Source organism: Aethina tumida, chromosome 3, assembly GCF_024364675.1.
Source record: "Aethina tumida isolate Nest 87 chromosome 3, icAetTumi1.1, whole genome shotgun sequence".
NCBI lineage: Eukaryota > Metazoa > Arthropoda > Insecta > Coleoptera > Nitidulidae > Aethina > Aethina tumida.
In genome coordinates, this window is record NC_065437.1 from 25905398 (window position 1) to 25926700 (window position 21303).

Consider the following 21303-nt stretch of genomic DNA (forward strand, 5'->3'; position numbering starts at 1 on the left):
ATCACCTGTTGATGTTAAGGTTTAAATCAATACTCAATAATTTAAAATGATACATATTATTTTATTCAGTTCTATAAGAAAAAATTAAACCAAAAGAATACTTAAATCACCACACCATTATTAACAGTACATTTTTGATAAAAACATCAAACGAATGAGACAAAGTTGTAAAGCTTGTGACAAATGTTAACATTCTTGTCAATTCGTAAAGAGTATATACACTGTAAAATTATTAACGTTTATACAATTAATTCTGAGATCTACATTCGTAACTAGCATATTTGTGAATCATGTAAACTGGAACATTAAATATGAGTGAAGTGGTAACATCCAATTTTACTCTCTGACATAAGTATACAGTTGTTATACTATGCTGAAAAACATTGGATAGTATTATTTACTGGTAGGAGGATTTGCTGAAGATTCTATAAAAACTTAAATGCAACAGAATGAACATTTGAGACAAATTTACACTTATATTCACAATTAGTAGTCTCCCACATATTTTCATAACATTAAAGTAGATATCACAATACTTTCAAATAGAGAGAAAGTCTAGCCCACTAAGAACCATATAAATAATAAATAAATGAGAATTCTTAATGCAAGACAATTTGTCCAGGATAATATTTACAAGTTTTTAGATGAACACATTTATATTTGTCTTAATATCTATAGTTTTCGTAATCATACAATTGGAAGTATGACAAATTTTTCCAGTAATAAGGAAAATATGCTCTCCTCTTCAAATAAAGAGGAGAAAATTCTTTAAAGACTTTACCCTGTTTCCTTCATCTTTAAAAATTGAAATATTTATTTCTAATTGCTAATATATAACACTAATGACAATTTGTTGACTATTTATCCAAACTCAACTTTTCTTGAATTTTTCAGAATACAATACAATAATCTGAATTTGTCGCACTTCCTTAAAAATATGCAATTAATCAGAAAAATAATCAATATGAGAGCACCAACGATTATTTTGCGGTAGTTCTAATAGTAAATAACAGTTGATAATATGTACATTTAAATACGTCTTTCGACTCGGTATGGCACAACTGTGCAGATTTTTTTAAATCCCTATTCAGCTCTTTAAAAAATATATTGCAAGAATTTTGCTACATTTGACTCAACAACTGGTTTTTTAACTCAAAAATAAAATGTTTGATAATTGTTAGAAGTAAAATAAAAATGTCGGTCTAGGCATAATTTTATAATTTTTCTTGAAATTTCCTTTCTCTGGAAATAATGAATTATCTAATAGTTTAAACAAATATATATAACCATTTATATGTATAATTGTTGCACATTCCTTTAGATACAATATATAATTGAATTAAAAATACCCCGAATATTCAGTAAAATGTGGAAAAATTCTGGTAACACTTTTTTTAATTTGAAAAGGTCAAATAAATTAAAATCTGCACGATTACCCATAGAGTCAAAACTAATATTTACACGTCTACCGTTACTTAATTGATAAAAAACAAGAATTAAATGACGGGAGCAATTATTTCTGTTGCTGCGTTTGCTCGTGACAGCTACACTTTTTACGCACGGTAACGGGAAAGAGACAGCGGAACGCATCGCACACAACGCTACACAAGAATTCTCTACAGGATCGGCGCATCGGTTGCATAAGTAACCAACGATCATCTGTAAATCACCTAAAATAAAAAGATAAATCAATGTAACATCAAAGTAAGGTGTTATATTAGGTTTACCTAACGTCGGAGTCCGTTCCACTCGAACAGTCCTCAGGCTTAACAATTTGATACGTAACGAAGTACTCGGGGTACGCTTGCTCGCCACGATACACCACATACTCGGGGAAATTGAGCCCGCCTGCTGACGGCCGACCAGCCACAGAATGATGACCTGGTGGGGCGTGTGCCATTTTCATGGCACTAAATTGCAAGAACGATTTGCCGAGAGTGACGCGACACAATAGTAAATGCCTGTAAAAGTAGCAAACTGTATCCACAAAACAATGTAAAAAAATATCAAATACCTATGACAAGAATAGCAGGAACGATCCTTGTGTGTGGGACATCCGGTACCTCCTCCAATTCCATACACGTACTGGTTGCTCTTGCTGGAATGCTCCGCAAAGTATATTCCAGCGCCGAACATGCCACCTATGTAGGCGTGTCTTTCGTCGAAACCCTTCTGCACGATGGCGTTGATGAACGGCGATCCATGGAACAACATGCGTTCATTCGATTGGTTGTTGTTCTCTTCAGCGACCTCCTGTCTTCGGTGATTGTAGCGTTCCCACAATTTGCGGTTCTGTACTTTTTGAATCTGTAACGCATTGGATTGAAGTGTTTAAACAAAATTAAAAACTGCATTGAAACCTACCCTAACTATATTATATCTAGAGAAAACACCGCCTGCGTGGCCGTTGTCGCGGTGTTCTCTAATACTGTTTTGCATTTCCTCTTCAACGGTAATAAACTCTTTATCGTCCGCCAGAAGATCCACCAAGAGCGTACCGGGATTGGAAGGAGTTGACCACAAACCTCCACAACTAGCAACCAACCTAGATAACGGTTTATTATGAAATAATTCAGATTGTACGTGATAAAAATCTACCTTTCCATTCCCTTTATCAGCTTATGCCTGAACCCATACGCAGAAATTCCAATTTGCTTCAAATCCTCATGACCCATTTCCGCAAGAATGTCTAGTGTGATTTGCTCCCTTTCAAAAATGTCGTACAAATGCTCCAAATTTAAACTAGCGAGGAAATTAGCCACACTAGAAACCTCCTGAGACTGTCCCTCTAATTTTGTTACAGTCGTAGAAGAACAACACCCTAAACAAATTATCTTCATTAGTTTTGAACTTAAAATGTTCAAAGTAGAACAGACCTTCCGCCACGGGCATGGAAACGCTCGCCCTGCTTCCCACCGGCACGAGTAGCTGTACAGCCGCCCCGGATGGCATAATCACCGTCTCCGAATTGACTCCCGTGGCAGCTGTGTTCTGTGCCCCCAAAGCAGCCGTTGGGGATGGGCTGTTGGCCGCTAGAGCTATAGAAGGTGGACGGGACGAGGGAGCAGACGGTGGTACCACGGAGACGCATTGCTGCGATGCCATGGCGTCTTGCAGCAAACAACGGACATCGTCGGCAGACGCGAGGTCAACCGGTGCTTGTCCCTCTTGATTTTTGAGGTAGGGGTCGGCACCATGAGCAAGCTGTTAACAATTGAAGGTTAGATTGTTCATAAGTTGTTCTAATTCGATTTCAGCATACCAGTAAAGCACAGAGCTGTGTTCTGCCCTTTTGAGCAGCCTCGTGTAACGGCGTAAAGCCCCATTTGTCCGTGGCATTCACTACAGTGTTGTATTTAATGAGTAGGGCAGCTATATCTAAGTGGCCGTAACTGGACGCATTGTGTAAAGGTATTAATCCGCCTTTGTCTTGAGCATTTACATCCGCTCCGTGTTCAAGGAGGAATTCAGCTACATCTACATTGTTATACCCAGCTAAAAATATTTTTAATGAATAAATGACTTGAACTCTTTGATTATTACTTACCCGCTAGATGTAACGGCGTGGAATTCCTGCCTTGAGCGTCACGGCAGTTGATATTCTCCTGAGAGACCAGTCTTTGTACTCTAGCTAGGTTACCCTTCTTGGCGGCGTCCAAGAGAGCTGCGTTTCCACGCAACAAGTCTGCTACGTCTTGGTCGCCCTCCCTTACCAAATCCAGCGGTGTCGCTCCGTCACGGTTCTTCTTTGTCTGATCCGCACCGTGCTATAAATATAAATGTTGTTAAATTAGTTGTTCATTGCAATGGCTTTGAAAGTTTACCTTGAGCAATAATTTAACAATCTCATATTTGCCTTTGGCCGCAGCTTCATGAAGTGGAGTGAACTTCCACAAGTCTGCCACGTTAACGCTGGCGCCGTGTTTCACGAGCAATTCAGTCACCTCGTAGTGTCCGTAAGAACAGGCGTTATGTAAAGGAACCAATCCACTGAAATAACGAAATTATTATTGAGTTCAATAAAAATTTTAAGGGGGAATTGTCTAACCCTTTGTCTTTGGCATGCACGTCTGCACCCTGTTGCAGTAAATATTCGACAACCGCCACTCGGTTGTAACCGGATGCGAAATGAAGGGGTGTAGAATGTCGACCGTCCAGGTCTCGGCAATTCACGATGTGAGGATATGCAACCAGGAGACGCTGGACTTGTTCGAGGTCGCCGGATTTGGCCGCCTCTAATATTTGGCACTCTACATCTGCACTGACCGTTGGCGGATCTACGACAAAGATTTTTAAGACTTATTATTTCGTGGATTTTTTAAAAATGTGTAGAATAAATATATACCTTGTAACATTTTGGCAACGTTTTCAGAAGCGACTTGGGCCGCCGTGTAACCTTGCAGAGATACAATAGACACATCTACGTTGTAGGAAAGGAGAATGCGCGCAGCTTGGGTATTATCGTCGCGTGCACAACGATGAAGAGCAGTCTGGCCCAAGCCATCAAGAGCATTTACTTTGGCACCGTGCCGCAGAAGTACGTCCATCAGGTCGTAGTGGGAGTTGTCAGTGGCGAGATGCAAGGCAGTCAAAAAGTCCTAGCCAAAACGATTATTGATAACCATGATAAACAATTCCTGTTTAAATGTTTTCACTTACCTTATTTTTCTCATTTAAATTAACACCTTTACGAATAAGCAATTCCAATATTTGCTTCCGTTTTGGATAAAGAGAATTTACAGCCATATGTAGGGCAGTGTCACCAGTGTATGGATGCTTAAAATTAATTATATCGGCTGTTAGGTACTTCTTTATTTTACTAGTGTCTGCTTGTCGGGCGGCCTCCAACAGAAGGTGTCCTTTATACTCGTCTACAAAAATTAAGTCGTATCAAATTATTTTCAAGCATAAATTAGTTAAACCTACATGCCAGTCTTTCTTGCAGTTCCCTGGTAGGGGCAACGTCGATCGCTGATTTAGAGTGGCAGTTTAATTGATGCGGATCGGCGCCCTCGCTGAGGAGCAGCGAACAAACTTCCACGCGTGACTTGGAGGCGGCCTCGTGGAGCGGCGTGAACGCCCACAGGTCGTTTGCGTTGACGTTGGCGCCGTGCTTTATCAACATCTCGGTCACTTCGAAGTGTCCGTACGAACAAGCGTTATGTAACGGTACGAGACCACTGTAAATTATGTCATAAATAGAAATGTCGCACATATTTATCTGTGATATGTTACCCCTTATCCTTGGCGTGGACATCGGCACCATTCTGGAGGAGCAGTTGCACTACCCGATTGCGGTTATAACCGGCGGCCAGATGCAGCGGTGTCGACCGACGCCCGTCGCTCGCGTGACAATTCACGTTGAGCGGATTGAGCAGGGCGAGTAGTCGGTCTTCGGCGCCGGATCGTGCCGCCTCCAGCAGCTCGTCCTTGCGATATTCGCCGGTGAGGACGGGACGGGTGCTGGCGTCCGCCACCTCCAAGGCGGTCTTGCCCTCGGTGTTGCGGACGTTTACGTCAGCACCGTGTTGCAACAATGCTGAAATGATGAGCATATCATATATCATATTGCATGATGACTTGTGCTACCATGTAATATGTTACACAAGTATGTCTTTTTCTTGAAAAAAATTAAGAACCAAAATACAATAAATAAATTGCAACTATTTTAATTTTTTATAGCAGTGTAGTATTGTTTATTGAACTCGTTCAACGACCTAACAAATAAATATGTACGATTTACACATGAGTCATACCAACAGACTAATGAACTGGGTTTTCCACAAACAAAATAGATTTATATTTATATTCATTATAAACTCCTATAAATGGTGCTCATAAACATCTAAAGATTAATTTTTTCATACAACTTTGATAAAAACAATTAAAATTAAATACCTATACAAACGTCGATTTTTCCTTTGATAGCCGCCTCGTGAAGCGGCGTGTAGTTCCAGTTGTCCCGTGTGTTAGGGTTCGCACCGGCCTCCAAAAGTAACCGCACCACATCGGCGTGCCCAAATGAACAGGCATTGTGCAGAGGATGCAGACCCCCATCGTCCCTCGCTTGAATCGAGGCGCCGGCTCCAAGTAAAAACTCCACCACGTCCCTTCTTCCATAGCCTGAAAAATATAAATAAAATTTGACCTTTACATAACTAAAATGAATTTCTCAAAATTTACATACTAATATATCAACGGATTAAGTAGAAGAATCGTGTTCTTAAGTGTTGGGTAATATACCATCAAAATAATAACAATTTTGATGGTAGAAATATTATATAATGCTCCAATTACCAAACGTCGTAGAAAGTACAAGAATTAATTGAAAAAGATCTTAATTAGAAACCTGCATCATTTTGTGGTGAAAGTGTTTTGGAAACGTTTGTCACAGTCCTGTAAAACTACCATTATGTAATGGGATTAAATCTAAACTCACGTCTGCTATACTGAAACTTTAGTGTTTTCTCTCGTCACACTAGTTTAGTAGGATAACGTAAATATTGATTCTTTGCCATTTCTGTGTTCAATGTGATAAAACTGTTGTTAGATTAATAAATTCAAAAAATATTTACCTATACTCTTTATGACTGTATTTATTTTGTTTTGATGTTTTATATTAATTTTAATAAACTAAAAATATATTAGGCACAAAAATATATAAACAATCATACATATGCATAATTTAGAGATGTACAATAAATAGTCAGTTGATTAACTATTGACTGCTATGCATTTTAAAACTACTATATTTAATATTTATCATTTATAAAAATAATTAAAAATTCAATTGTCTGCTTCTAAACAGATAATAAATGATAATAACTAATGTTTTATGTTATGTATATAAATAATATTAGTCATTAATATTGTAAATAATAAAATAGTTGAAACAGTTACAATAAAAATTATGAACATGTTTCTGGGCTGTATAATTAATATTTTATATATATTATTGTTTAGATACAAATTTGAGGATACATCCTTTCTTATTTGGAACATACTATTAAATATTATAATAATGTTGTTAACTTCACACTGAAGGTCAGTTTACATCTTTTAGAGACATTTCTAAGAACTATATTAACTTAATATATATATTTTTTAAATAAAGTGTGTATTGCAAACAATAATTAGTTCTATCTCATTTTTGTAAATATTATTGTTTGTAACAATTTGTTACTGACCAGCTGCAAAATGCAGTGGGGTAGACTTCCTTCCGGCTGTGTCTCTGGCGTTGACGGTTTGTGGGGTGATCAAAGTTCTCACCCTGGCGATGTCACCCACTTTGCAAGCTTCGAAAAGCTCCCTCAGGGGATCGCTGGAATTTGGCAGAGGCTCCATGGAAGCCTTGAGGACCTCGCGACGAGATGCCATTTCCACCGCGCCAGGTTACAGGAACACCTCAATTACTGGCCGCACAATACCCGTACATTTCGTACCACTATTTTTTTTACACCATATTTTGCGTACTTGTTTGTTAAACTGTTTGTTTTGTTGATGTATGTCGAAAGGTGCCTGTCAAATGGTGGGGGGTTCGTGACATACGTGACAGTGTCGGTTACGACGGCGCCTGCATTATCGACGTAGGCCCTTTAAGATTGAAATTTTTTTCCATGTATGGTGAGATGGAAATTTTTCCTATTTATGTCATTTTATAAATTTTATATAGTTCTTGAGTACTACAAACATAACTTATGGTCATGTTATATTAATGGTGTGTGGTTGGTTTTGTTAATACTCTCTGGTTATCTGTGACTACTCTACAACAAATAAAATGAATATAAAAATTGTAATATTAATAGTGTTTTTATTCTAAATTTTGGCTTAAAAATATTCAGTAATATTTTTGAAAGTAATTTTGTTACTTATTTGTAAACTGCGCATCAAAATCAATAATTTGAAACAACTGACATCAAATTTTTATATAATTTTTAAAGTTTGTAATATTATAGATTATTAATTCGAACTCATTGATGTTCATCAATAGAACTCCACACACACACACTTGTGCGTGTTTTTAAACAAAACAATTGTATTCGAAAAATGTTTTATTTTAATTCTAGTTCAGCATGAGTTGCCTATATGTTTTTACAATATCATAGGTGTTGTTATTGTTTTCGTATGAAATGAAACAACAAATGTAAAATCGTAATTTATCTGAAGCGCTGGAGTCATCAGTCGTTACTATCTATATGAAGCAGATGAGGCAGTACATCACCTATGAAATGGTTAAGGGTTATAAACCATGACCACGATCCTGCAACTACAAGAACTACAGCACTTCTTTGAAGAAAATATCAGGCTTCAAAATTAAATAATTAAAAGAGTTATGTTAAAAAAAATATGTTAAAAAAGTTATTTTATAGAATAAAAATTTAATTCAGTATTCATTGAAAAAATATATTGATAACTTGTAGAAATCATAATATAATCATATTTCATTATTACTGTTGGTTATTATTAATAACAATAATAATTGTACCAACTTAAAATTGAAATACTTGAAATAAAATTATAAAAAATATAAGTAAATAATAAATAAGTAAATAGTATATAAATTGCTAATTCGAATCATCCTCTTCATCTTCCACAATTGATATTTGATCAGCTGGAGACTTTAACATGCAACGTGGACATTTCTGCCAAAGAGCACTGGACGATCTCTCCAATTTTTTAGGATCAATGATTACGAATATCTCTTTCAGATTTGGCTGGCCATAGGAAAATAATGTGTTATTAAAGATCTTTTCATAAGGACCTTGCATAAATAATGCTTCTTGCATTTCCTTTTCTATAAATAAACGGTAAATGAAATAAATAACAAAAAGAAAATCTGTAGTACTAACCAGAATTCCACAAAAAATTGTTAACACTAGGATATTCATCGTCAGAGTAGGCATCAATATCTATTAAGGGTGTTTCTGAGATCATATACTCAGGTTGTTCTTCTCGTTCTTTCTCAAACTGCCTCTGCTTTTTGATGGTGTTTGCTTTTTCTTTGGTGTGACGTCTTTTGCGTTCCACTTTCTCATACATCTTTTTCCGTTTCTCATTTTTTTGCGAAATGAATTGCTTCAGTCGTTCCTCTTTAATTCTAAAATTAAAATGACAATTAGGGAATACTTAAAGTGTCTCCGAAATGACTACTTCTGTTGTTCAAGTAACAGAATTCTCTTATTCTCCTGTTGCTCCCGTTGCTTTTGGATTTTTGATTGTTTCTCTTCCCATTTTCTCATTTTTCCTTCAGTCTGTACATTTTTCAGAGCGTTGTCCTGCTGCGGTGTTTTCACATATTTTGATCCATTCAATGCAGAAACTGATTTGTCTGTGTAACATAATAAATATTTTATAGGTATTATTTGTAGAGTTTTAGAGATTCTCTGAATCGTTTACAGAATAAGAATACGATAAAGTTACAGTACCTGTAGAAGACATCTTATTGTTAAACCGACTAGTTAACCTTGGTATCTTGCTGGTAGAATTAACCACTCGACCATTCAATATTGTGGATGTTTCTTTTTGTGGTGCGTATGTTGTATTTTTAAGCAAAGATCCCTCTATTTTGGGGTCGGCCATTAAATCATCCTTCTTGTTTTTCTCAGGTGTCTAGTGAATAATTTTTAATTGATATTAAAATATAGTTGTTTTAAAACCACCTTAGATTTAGTCTCAGAAGTAGCGATGAAATTATTTTCGTTTGAGGTTTTAGACTGCGACTTTTTTAAGTGCCTATTATCGTTCTTTGGAATCATAATCTGTAAATTCGTGTCTTTTGCAACTTTTTCTAAAATTAAATGAATCAAAATATAGGAAATAAAATAAAATATAAATATATTTTATTTAACAGTGCCATTTACCGCCATTTATCTTTTTTTGCGTCTTTTTAAATGTCGACTTGCGAGATGCTTGTGGTTTATTACTGTTTTGTAAATTATATTGAGGAATACCCTGCTTTTTAATTGTACTCTTCATTATCCTTGTCGTGATTTTGGTTGTCGAACTAGTTCCATTATTTGAATTTTTAATTGGTTTACTAATTCCAGTCTTCCAAATCTGTTTCACATGTTTGGAAGATTTGCTTCGTGTGACACGAGTTGATAAATTAGTTTCATCATTAGACTCTTGAGTTAATCCTTTAGTTACAATCTTCGAAATCTCTGAGGGATTCATAAACGAATCAAAATTTAGAAAATGAAATAATATACAATTAAATTTTATTTAATAGTGAATCGAAGCTTACCGATATCCGATTCGGGCTTATCGCCATTTTTCTTATTTTTCTGCATCCCTTTAAACGTTGACTTAAGAGATGATTGTGGTTTACTATTATTTTGTAAATCACATTGAGGAATGACCTGCTTTTCAATTGTATTCTTAATTATTCTTGACGTGAATTTGGTAGATATTGATTGTGTGGCAGAAGTGGGTGGACTAACCCCATTATTTGAACCCTGAGTTGATTCTTTAATTCCTGTCTTCGAAATTAGTTGAGCATATGTGGAAGATTTACTTCGTGTGATACGAGTTGGTAAACCAATATCATTATTTGAGTCCTGAGTTGACTCTTCAATTTTTGAAATCCCTGAGATATATTTGGAAGATTTGGTTCGCGTAACACGAATTAATGAACTAATTGAGTGTTGAGCTGATTCCTCAGTTACAATATTCAAAGTCTGTGACGGAAATTTGGCAGATTTAGATCGTGTAACACGGGATGGTAAAATAGCTGAGTTTGGGTCTGGAGTTAATACTTCCTACAATCACGATAGTTCGAATGTCTTAGTACAAAAGAAAACATATTTAAGTCCCATATACCTTGTTTTTCTTTGCTTTACTTCGTGTAGTACGCCGAAGGACAGCCTCACCTTGTTGCTTGACTTCGAGTTTTTTGTTGGGTTTAGCAGATGGTAGTTGTCCTTCTTTAAAGTTTGGAAGGTCTGATTCGCTAACTTCTTGTCCTGGTACATCAATAATCGACCCTTGCTCTTGTTTGATCTCGGATACATCGGACCTTGTTGTGGTATTACTGCAGCGCAAAGCTCGAGGACTTCTCCTTCTTCGAGAGGGGCGCTCATGATATTTTGCAGTCCCTGGTACTTCATTTTCTTTTTGTTCGGAATCTTTAAAAATATATATAATATATCTTAATTAAATTAATATATCTTAATTAAATTAATATTTAATAAATTTTAATAAGATGTTAAAACTTTTACCATCCGCAAAGCTACTTAGTGGTAAGACTCTCCCTGTTTCGTCATATTCTTCTTTTTGTCTTTTCAAAAGTTTGTATTTTTTTAAAAGTTCATCTATCCTGCATCCCTGTAATCATAATAGTAAAAATATGAAATGAATTATTTTAAAAGCTTACGATAGTTCGTAAATAATTAACATTTACCTGTGAGCTTTTTTGATTTTTTTCGACTGCGGCAGTTAATGCCTGAAGGGTTCGTTTACCGATATCTTGAGTAAATGTGCTGGGGGTTATCATTATTACTTTGAATTATTGCTTTATATTACGGATTTTCTGGAAGATTAGAATAGATTCTGAGCAAAGGTTTTGTACTTATGACAGTTGAAAGTTTTAACCAATGTTAAAAGTTTAAACGTCAAAATAAACTCAACAATATATTAACAATTTGCAAATATATGCATATATATTTTTTATTTATTTAAAAATATTAAAGTTTCTCGTATTTACTACAGTTTTCCGTAAAAAATATAAAACAAAAATTATATATGTGGTATGTTGTTTAATAATTATTATTAATCACATAAAAAAATATTTATTTTACTCACATATATTTTAAACTAGAACTTTTTATGTTATATGCTTTGAAGAGTAATTTATCATTAAAAATACATACTCAAATAATATTTAATAGGCCAGGATAAACACAGCTTGTTTTGATTAAATTTCCCACCTCTATGTTCAATATTAGATCTATAAAGAAAATAATAATTTTCTGTTTAAGTGTTCGATAATTTAGTCACTTTCTGTAACAACTTAATAATGTGATCATTGAATATTTAATTCTTCAAAACTCCCTGGAAAATGTTAAGAGAAGGGTGCGGGAAAAGCGTCATTAGAATTATACTTTTTATAGGATTTTGTATTGGAGTGGTGCCAATAGATGCACATAAAGAAGAAAATTTGAAACGTTTAAAATTAAGAAAGCTGTGGCTGGCATGTAGCTTCGTGTTTTACATGTGTGGGGCCGCATTAACGTACATGGAATACGTTCGATCTTCTCATTTAAATAGTCCCATCATTAATGTGCTGTTGGTTTTTCATTACTTATTTTCTCTGATAGTACCATTGGGTACCACAGCTGAATTATTCATCCGCACAGATAAAGTTTGGGATGAATTTTTTATCGCAAGCCTGCTCGTCGAAAATGAATTGGGTGCTAAACGTTTATTGAGAAATAGATTGTTAAGATTTTATTTGGTTAATTTTGTAGTGATGCATATAATTTTTTTAAGTAATTTGGTGACCAGTCTTTTTATGAAGTTTACTTTTTCGCTAGTATTAATATTCATAAAAAACTATAGCCTATTTTATTATGTGGTTCTAGCGAATTTGTTGGCTATATCGATACAAACTAAATTCAAAGACCTAAAAATTATTTTAAATAAAAATATAAATGAATATGTTAACATAAAGGTGTTTGGAGATTCTAAAAAGACCGTGAATGACATTAGGTTATGTGGAAACCTATACAGAGTTCTTCACAGTTTAGTTCACAAATACAACATTGTGTTTGGATGGCAACTGGTGTCCATTATGTCCTTTTGTGTGGTACATATATTATTACAAGTACAAGGAATAATAATCACTGGTCTAAATGAAGAAGACAAAATTTTCATTATATTTAGATCTACTTGCGCCACTATTATATTTTTGGTAACATACATAAAATATTCTTAGAGCGGATTTTAAAAATTATTTTTCAGGCTTCTACAGCAAACACAATAATGAAATGCGATGCAGCGACCAACGAAGGACAAACAATATTACCTCTCTGTTATAAACTCCAGGAAAAATTACCATTGAATTCTTTCGAACGCGAAGAAATATTGGTGCTTGTAGAAAAAGTTAAGAGTAATCTGCCTGTATTCTCTGCTGCCGGATTATTTGAAATTAATAGGACTACTCTTTGTTCTTTGATTAATACTGTTACTACATATTTGATAGTCCTCATACAGTTTATAAGTGTTAAGCAACAAAAAAATTAACAAAACTTAATTAATTTTTAAATATATTATTCATAATTAAGAATGTATAAGAAAAATATAACTCTTATAATTATTTAGTTGTCAAACAACAAAGTATATTATCATCTATTCTGAGAGAATTGCTTATGATTCCTTTAACGTAATGTTTACTACCACTCTGTTTCATCACCAATGCTCCACCACTGTTACCTTGACACAAAGCTTTACCTAAAAATATTATAATTATTCAAACGTATTTACTTATTCCTATTGAAGAAGCAAGCACAAAATGTTTCTTATACAAAATATAACTTCAAAAACTTCTTAATGTTCATACGGAATTTTAATTTCTTGCAGTTCACCTGATAGCATTCCATCATGTTGGATTTATCCTCAACCAGTTACCTAGAACAAAAAAAAAACACTTTGTATCATACTTTTTATAGGCATATATATTAAGTGGTATTTACAAGTACCCTTGTTCCTGGTTCCTAAATCAATATATTACTTTTATCGAAACAGACTTCGACAAAGCATAAGATATGTTGGCTTGAATCAGACCTGGACTGCCAATTTAATAAGTGTGGTACATTTGTACACCTTCGGGTACCAATTTTTGAACCTGCTTTCCTGCTACAAATCTGAATTCCTTTGGATTTGACATTTGATTAACCAATTGACTCTAGACAGCTATAAAATAGTTAGTTTAATCAGATCCAATATCTTCATAATTAGTTTACCTGTTTTTATAATTCATAGTACTTTCCTGCAGTAACTTTGAATTTCTTTAGATTAGATATTATATTTGACTGTCCAACTGACTCTACAGTAACACAGTGAGAAGCTATAAAATAGTTGGTTTAATCAGATCAAATATCTTTATAGTTAGTTTACCTGTTATTATAATTAGTTTATTAAGGGCCACAATAAAACGAAAAAAAGCATTTTATATACTAACCTAATATAAAATATATTTATCTTACTTCATATGGTTTAAACTAAAATTTTTGTGCTTCATAGCTTTCAATAATAACTTTTCATTAAAAATACATACTCAAATAATATTTAATAGACCAATATAAACACAGCTTGTTTTGATTAAATTTACCAGCTTTATGTTTAATATTACAGCTATAAAGAAAATAATTTTCTATTTAAGTGTTCGATAATTTACTCACTGTGACAACTTAATAATGCGTTCATTGAATATTTAACTCTTTAAAATAGTGTCTCTGGAAAAATGGCAAGAGAACTGTGCGAGAAAAGTACCATTAGAAAGATACTTTTTATAGGATATTGGATTGGGGTGGTGCCAATAGATGCACATAAAGAAAATAATTTGAAACGTTTAAAATTAAGAAAGCTATGGCTGGCATGTAGCTTCTTATTTTACACGTGTGTGGCCGTATTAACATACACGGAATATGTTCAAACTTCTCGATCACATGGTCCGATCATTAACGTGTTGTTACTTTTTCATTATGTATTTTCTTTAGCAGTACCATTGGGTATCACAGTTGGACTGTTTATCAGCACAGATAAAATTTGGGATGAATTTTTTGTTACCAGTTTACTCATGGAAAAGGAATTGTGTAATAAATGCTTATTGAAGAATAAGTTGTTCAGACTTTATTTAGTTAATTTTGTAGTCATGCATACAATCTTTTTAATAAATTTCGTGATGAGTCTTAATATAAAATTTAGTTTTACACTAGCATTAATATTCATAAAAAACTATAGTCTATTATATTATGTTATTCTAGCGAATTTGTTGGCCATATCGATACAAAATAAATATAAAGACCTACAAATTACTTTGAATAAAAATATAAATGAATATATTAACATAAAAGTATTTGAAGACTCTAAGAAAATTGTAAATGATATCAGATTAAGTGGAAATATATATAGGATTCTTCACAGTTTGGTTTACAAATACAATATTCTGTTTGGGTGGCAACTGGTGTCCATTATGTCTTTTTGTGTGGTGCATCTATTAATAATGATACAAGGAATAATGATAACTGGTATAAAAGAAGAAGAAAAATTTTTGGTTGTATTTAGATCTACTTGCGACACTATAATATTTTTGGTGACATAACAGGTAAAATATTTTCTGGACGAATTGTAAAAATTATTTTTTAGATTTCTACAGCAAATACAATAATGAAATGCGATGCAGCGACCAACGAAGGACAAACAATATTGCCTCTTTGTTATAAAGTCCAGGAAAAATTACCATTAAATTCTTTCGAACGCGAAGAGATATTGATGCTTGTAGAAGAAGTTAAGACTAATCTGCCTGTATTCTCTGCTGCTGGATTATTTGAAATTAATAGGACTACTCTTTGTTCATTAATTAATACTGTTACTACATATTTGATAGTCCTCATACAGTTTATAAGTGTTAAGCAACAAAATAAGTAACCAAACTTAATTAATTCTTCTCATTATTAGTAATTATATTATTCATAGTGAGGAATGTATAGGGAAAAATGAACTCTTATTGTTATCTAGAAAACTTTTTTTATTTAGTTTTAATACAGTAAATATAGAAAAATAAAATTATTTACTTATAAAAGTTTACGTATACTGAGCCATAAATTTCATCACATCCGTAGTGTATTTGTCAACATTAGTAAACAAAGTATATTGCTGAATGTCACAACTACCACCTACTCTGGGAGCATTACTTACGATTCCTTTAACGTAATATTTACCATCAGTTTGTTTGAACACCAAAGCTCCACCACTGTCGCCTTCGCACAAGGCTTTACCTAAAAACAATATTTAGATTATTGTTGTTATTATTTAATTATGTTATAATTATTTAAACGTATTAACTTACTGCTATTAAAATAGCCGGCACAAAATTTATCGTATCCAAAATATAACTTCACGAAGTCACTTGGTAATCTAGTCTTACAAACTGCACTATCTTCATATGGAATTTTAATCTCTTGTAGTTCATCTGATGGTGCTCCACCAGGTTGCGTGTATCCCCACCCAGTTACCTAGAACAAATATAGATAAATTTTTCACCGACTAATATATTAAGTAGCAATTACAACTCCTCCCTTATTTGGTTCTAAAGTCAATATATTACTTTTATCGAAACACACTGGTTGGACAACTTTCATCAAAACAAAAGGTTTGTCGGCCTGAATCAGAGCTAGATCGCCAATGTAATATGTGAGAGAACCTCTATATACCTCAGGATACCAAATTTTTGAAACCTGCAATAATATTTTATGGTAAAATAAAATAAATTTATAAAGTATATATTATACTTCACGAATTTGGGCAAATGTATCATCTGGATGTTGGAATATTCTATAGTACTTTCCTGCTGCAACTCTGAATTCCTTTGGATTAGTCACTACATTTGATAGATCAGACTCTACAGTAACGCAGTGGGCAGCTAAAAATGGTTGCTATCACAGATCATAATTTTTACAAACAGTTTATTATATTACCTGTTATTATAATTCTTTCATTAAGTAACGATCCACCACATAGATTTTCGAAACTTCCCCCAATATTTTTGAAAAGAGCCACTTGCCAAGGATAGTCACCCTTTACGACCTTTGTGCCACCCACAGATAGTTGTGCTGTATCAACACGCTTTTGGCCACACACTAAAGAATTTAGATAAAAAATAAAACGAAAAAAGGCAACATTTTATGTACTAACCTGGTGTACATCTGGGTGTAAAGCTCCAAGAACCGCCGGAGCAATAACTCCAACTATCGGTTCCTGCATTTTCATAAAACGTTTCACAAGTAAATTGCAGCCACGTGCCTTCAATTGCTTTTGCACAACTCCACGGCTTGTCTTCATATGTGCATGAAATTTTTGTGGCCTTCGTTGAATATAACGACTTGCATGATTCTGCAATGTTAATTAAAAAGTTATATTTGGTGGATCTTATTTGATATTATACTAACTCAAACAAGTGAATGATTCGTCCCATTTTCCATCAATACAAGCTGTATATGTCCTATTAGAATTAAGGCCGTAGGTTTTCTTACATTCTAGTCTAATTAGTGTGCCAGGAATAACTTTTGTGGAAGGAACATACGATCCGCCAATTATCAATTTGTACTCTCCATGTTCTTGATGTTGGGGTAGGATACATTCGCCACTGAATAATTAAATAATTAATACAGTTGGTATATTTATGGCTTTTTCTTACTTGTCTAATATTGGGCCCTGAGTGGTTGTTCTCGTCGGCTTAGTGGTTGGCACTGTCGGTGGTGCTCCAGAGGGTGTTACCGGCATTGGGTTAGGTGATGTAGAACCACAAAGTGACACGGACTCATCCGAACCGTCCACACAATCTATGACCCCATTACATTTCGCTGTGGGGTTGATACAAGCTCCATAATTACATCTGAAATTTTCGATGATAGAGAAACACCCCACATTATTTTCTTTTGATTATATACCTGAATAAAAATGGAAGACAATACTGATCGTTGCAATGGTTTGTCTCATCAGATTGATCTACACAATCTGCTCGTCCATTGCACTCATATCTAAAGTCTATACAATCTTTGTTTTTGCACTGGAACTGATCATTTCTAAAATCAGATTATGTAAAATAGTTTTAATTTATTTATTTCCAGTACCTGCAATTATTTTGTTTTGTGCCACAAATTGGCGCAGTCTCATCTGAATTATCTTTGCAGTCCGGCTTTCCATCACATACAAACTCCTTTTTTATGCAAGCACCGTAATTGCACTGAAATACATATCCAGGACAACTAAAAATCTTAAACTTAAGAAACGGTCATATTAAAGGATTAATTTACCTATTATTTGCACACTCTTCGTCACTGCCATCGTCACAATCTACCTTTCCATTGCATTCTTTTGAGATATGAAGGCATTTGTTGTCACTTCTACATCGGAACCTAGAAAATTATGTGGTGCGAAAGTTAATTAATGTAATTGGAAAACAGTATTGTTTCCTAAAGGTATAAATATCAAATTTTAGTAAAATTCTGGAAACTACATAAGTGATTGTCTATTTTTGTAAATAATAAATAGATAATCAGGCATCAGCAACACTTTAGTTAAAGTGGCTGATATGGTAGTTAAAAAATGATATAAAATAAACGTGGGTTAAAATATTTAGATAGTACTGTTCAAAATGTTTAAGTTTACATTGATAATAGGACTGGTGGTTTTCGGTGAGGTAAGTAATAATAGTAAGGAGGCCTTCAAAACTTAATAATAAATATAGAACGGTTGGAATTTATTGTGCTATACTTTTAGACAGTTGCTCTCAAAAATGACCATTACGAAGCTGTTAAAGCCCTTATAGGAATCTATAGGTCTCAAATATCTGATACTTTATTGGATCTAAATAACAAATTGACGAAATTGCAAGATCAACTCGAGGAATATTCAATCAAATTTATAAAAGAATCCACAGACGATTTTAAACCAGAATTCGACAGAATTCTAGCAGACTTTGGGGTACTAAAACAAAATATTAGCGAGATTGGTGGCGATGCTTTGCAATGCCTGGATGTTACGGAGAGTGGAATCACTGGTTTGATGGAAGAATTTGTGGAATCTACCAATTTTTGCGTGACACTTCAGAAAGATCAGAATTTCGCTAACTACATAAATAATATAAAATCCGAAAAAGACTTATCACTTCGAGGTTCCCTAAAAACCTTCGAAAATCAATTGGAACAGTGTGGAGAAGAAAACAACACTTGTCTTATCGCCCTGCATGAACACCTTCTTGAAGTTGTTAACAAAATACATCCAGGATATTTTGATAAGGTTGTAATAGATGCTGAAGATAAGTTGGCTTCTTACGAACAGATGATATACACGGGATGTTATTATGTTGGAAAAGATATTCGTTATGGTGACGAAATGCTAAAAAGTATTAGAGAATGCATTGAGGAAATATCCAAATTATAATTAATTATTAATTGTTCCAGTTTCAAATAAATTTTTGTGGAAAATTTCAATCGTTATTAGTTTATTACTATAATTACCAGCATACTAACTTGATATTTAATAATACCAATAACCATAACAATATTGATTTTGATGGTTATTGGTTTAATTTTGATTAACACAGTCGAAATGTTCGAAGAAAATTAAAATAAACATTAAAACTGAAATAATCAAGGTTAAAGGTCTAGGGAACATATATTTAAATTATTGCAATAAAACCAAAAAATGTGAAAATATAATGAATTAATAAAAACAAGTGTTTTTTACTAATTAAATAAAAATTGAAATAATAACACCCTCCAAATATAATTATTATGTTATTTATAATAATTATGTCATATACGATTGGCCAACATCGATTTGGCATACTCAGTATCAGCCTATCGAGTAGGTTTTGGTCCAGACTTGCCACACCTCCTGTAAACTTAAAATTATTCCAGAGAGCAATCGGGGTACCCTTAAAGGTCCTCTCTGAAATAGACCCAGCTGTGGGGCACTATTTCTAACTTCGAGAGCTGATTGTAAGGTCTCCACAATCTGCCTATAACATTTACAGTTGTGTCCATTTGACGAGTCACTTCATTTTGTGGTGATCCACCCTCTCAATTGCTCTTAATTTTTATTATTAATAAAAGTATTTTTATAAAAATTTGTTGAATATTGGGTCAATAACACAAGATATACTTTAACGTGAACCCAGAAATACAATAAATAGTAAAAAAAAAACATTTTTGCATTAAAAAATGTCTTCTTTTATATTTAGTTAAGTTATTTTTTAATATATAGGTTACATTATTTTTTAATTTAATTTAATTCGATTTTGGGGGTGTTCCCTAAACACTTTGTGTATATTTCGAAAATGGCTGTGTTCATCAAAATGAAACAAAAGCACCTTTTTCTTCCACACTGTGCAAAGGAAAAGCTTAATAGTACTACTGTATCATTGTGGAGTTTATTACATTGAATTGTAGATTTGCATTTTAGATTAACTTTAGACTGGGGATAAAATATGTTAATCTGTTAATAATAGTTTAAAAAAAAATGTTCAGTGGCGTATAAACTGGGACAAAAAAAGGGGGGGATCCCCCTGAATCAACGACATTGTATCAATATGGACAAAGTTAATTCCGTTGAAATGTAGGCATATACATTAATATAATACATGTTCAATTTAAACACGATTACAGAATTTTTAAATTTAAATTTGAGTGGCAGTATTTTCTTCAGGAGATACTTTAGGAAAAAAAAATGTATATATTTAGATTTTCTTTAGACGTATTACCCATTTTAGAAACACCTTGTACATTAAAATTGTTTATATTTATTATGGTCGACTTGCTTTAATAAATAATAATTATTAATCCTAGTAACAAAGGTATAAATTAAATCAATATAAATCAAGATGGGGGACAAAATAAAATCTTCGAATCCTTGAAAATAAATTTGAAGAACTTCAATTGCTCCTTTTGCATTGCAAAAGTAGAAAAATACCGTTTAAAGTAATTCCCATAATTCGTCACGGAAACCAGTTATTGATAAATCTTCACCAGATTTGTGGTAGTTGACCTTGTACATACATTGTTTATTATACAGTGTAAATATTCAATTATTAAAAATTATTATATACAAACCACATAAGTTGTACAATAAATTTGTTTAAAAATGAATACTCACCCACATTGCAACTGTCGTTTGGATCTAGTTACGTTCCAGAATGAAGAACCATACACATAGTTACCTGAAATCACTGCTTAATTATGCACGTTTTAAACAAACCTTGAGTTTCATTCAGAAATTGCTTACAAAATATTAGGAACGTAAACGCGGGCAAAACATTGGAAGCGCGCATTCTTAAAATCTATCGGCGATACCACTCATTCACTACGGCCCGACGACATGTTTGTCATAAACGCATTCGAAAAGATCGAGTTTTGAGTGGATAATTTCCAACTTCAGACGTCTCGGAATTCCCACGACGCTGGAATCATCAAACTGTTATTTTCTTAAGGAAAATAACTATTTAACGAACTTACTTATCGGGAATAACCGACCGATGATCGCAAACTAGAAATTATTCGTAACGAATGAGAGACAACAATCGAA

The 21303-nt window shown here is 33.5% G+C and overlaps 4 protein-coding genes across 7 annotated transcripts; 1 reads left to right on the forward strand and 3 right to left on the reverse strand.

Annotated features, from left to right (window-relative positions):
- Window positions 1-40: 40 nt before the first annotated feature.
- LOC109594388 (poly [ADP-ribose] polymerase tankyrase) lies at window positions 41-7637 on the reverse strand. 3 transcript variants are annotated; one of them, XM_049965675.1, is made up of 16 exons: window positions 7188-7637; window positions 5899-6123; window positions 5236-5539; window positions 4927-5180; window positions 4660-4871; window positions 4346-4598; window positions 4049-4298; window positions 3825-3990; window positions 3548-3767; window positions 3263-3495; window positions 2877-3204; window positions 2599-2821; window positions 2365-2545; window positions 2015-2307; window positions 1728-1961; window positions 41-1670 (listed from the first exon to the last, which is right to left on the reverse strand). In XM_049965675.1, the coding sequence occupies exons 1-16, from the start codon at window positions 7375-7377 to the stop codon at window positions 1667-1669; spliced, it is 3570 nt and encodes a 1189-aa protein (XP_049821632.1). In that variant the 5' UTR covers window positions 7378-7637; the 3' UTR covers window positions 41-1666. The 3 variants fall into 3 exon arrangements, with proteins under 3 accessions (XP_049821632.1, XP_049821633.1, XP_049821634.1); XM_049965676.1 differs by having other exon boundaries at window positions 4049-4277; window positions 7188-7635; XM_049965677.1 differs by lacking the exon at window positions 41-1670 and having other exon boundaries at window positions 1724-1961; window positions 4049-4277.
- Window positions 7638-8512: 875 nt separating this feature from the next.
- LOC109594405 (protein PF3D7_1417600) lies at window positions 8513-11556 on the reverse strand. The gene is made up of 10 exons (XM_020009627.2): window positions 11399-11556; window positions 11217-11322; window positions 10819-11123; window positions 10244-10757; window positions 9861-10160; window positions 9660-9787; window positions 9426-9609; window positions 9151-9328; window positions 8850-9097; window positions 8513-8794 (listed from the first exon to the last, which is right to left on the reverse strand). Exons 1-10 carry the CDS (start codon window positions 11489-11491, stop codon window positions 8565-8567), a joined length of 2286 nt encoding a protein of 761 aa, XP_019865186.2. The 5' UTR covers window positions 11492-11556; the 3' UTR covers window positions 8513-8564.
- Window positions 11557-15736: 4180 nt separating this feature from the next.
- On the reverse strand, window positions 15737-21303 carry LOC109594438 (modular serine protease). Of its 2 annotated transcripts, XM_020009655.2 has the most exons (14): window positions 21234-21303; window positions 21004-21178; window positions 20875-20947; window positions 18033-18134; window positions 17850-17984; window positions 17667-17801; window positions 17414-17611; window positions 17166-17362; window positions 16912-17109; window positions 16695-16856; window positions 16509-16639; window positions 16287-16454; window positions 16067-16232; window positions 15737-15995 (listed from the first exon to the last, which is right to left on the reverse strand). In XM_020009655.2, the coding sequence occupies exons 2-14, from the start codon at window positions 21047-21049 to the stop codon at window positions 15802-15804; spliced, it is 1905 nt and encodes a 634-aa protein (XP_019865214.2). In that variant the 5' UTR covers window positions 21050-21178; window positions 21234-21303; the 3' UTR covers window positions 15737-15801. The 2 variants fall into 2 exon arrangements, with proteins under 2 accessions (XP_019865214.2, XP_049821423.1); XM_049965466.1 differs by having other exon boundaries at window positions 20875-20938; window positions 21004-21284.
- LOC126265060 (uncharacterized) lies at window positions 18141-19211 on the forward strand. The gene is made up of 2 exons (XM_049965475.1): window positions 18141-18418; window positions 18499-19211. Exons 1-2 carry the CDS (start codon window positions 18374-18376, stop codon window positions 19159-19161), a joined length of 708 nt encoding a protein of 235 aa, XP_049821432.1. The 5' UTR covers window positions 18141-18373; the 3' UTR covers window positions 19162-19211.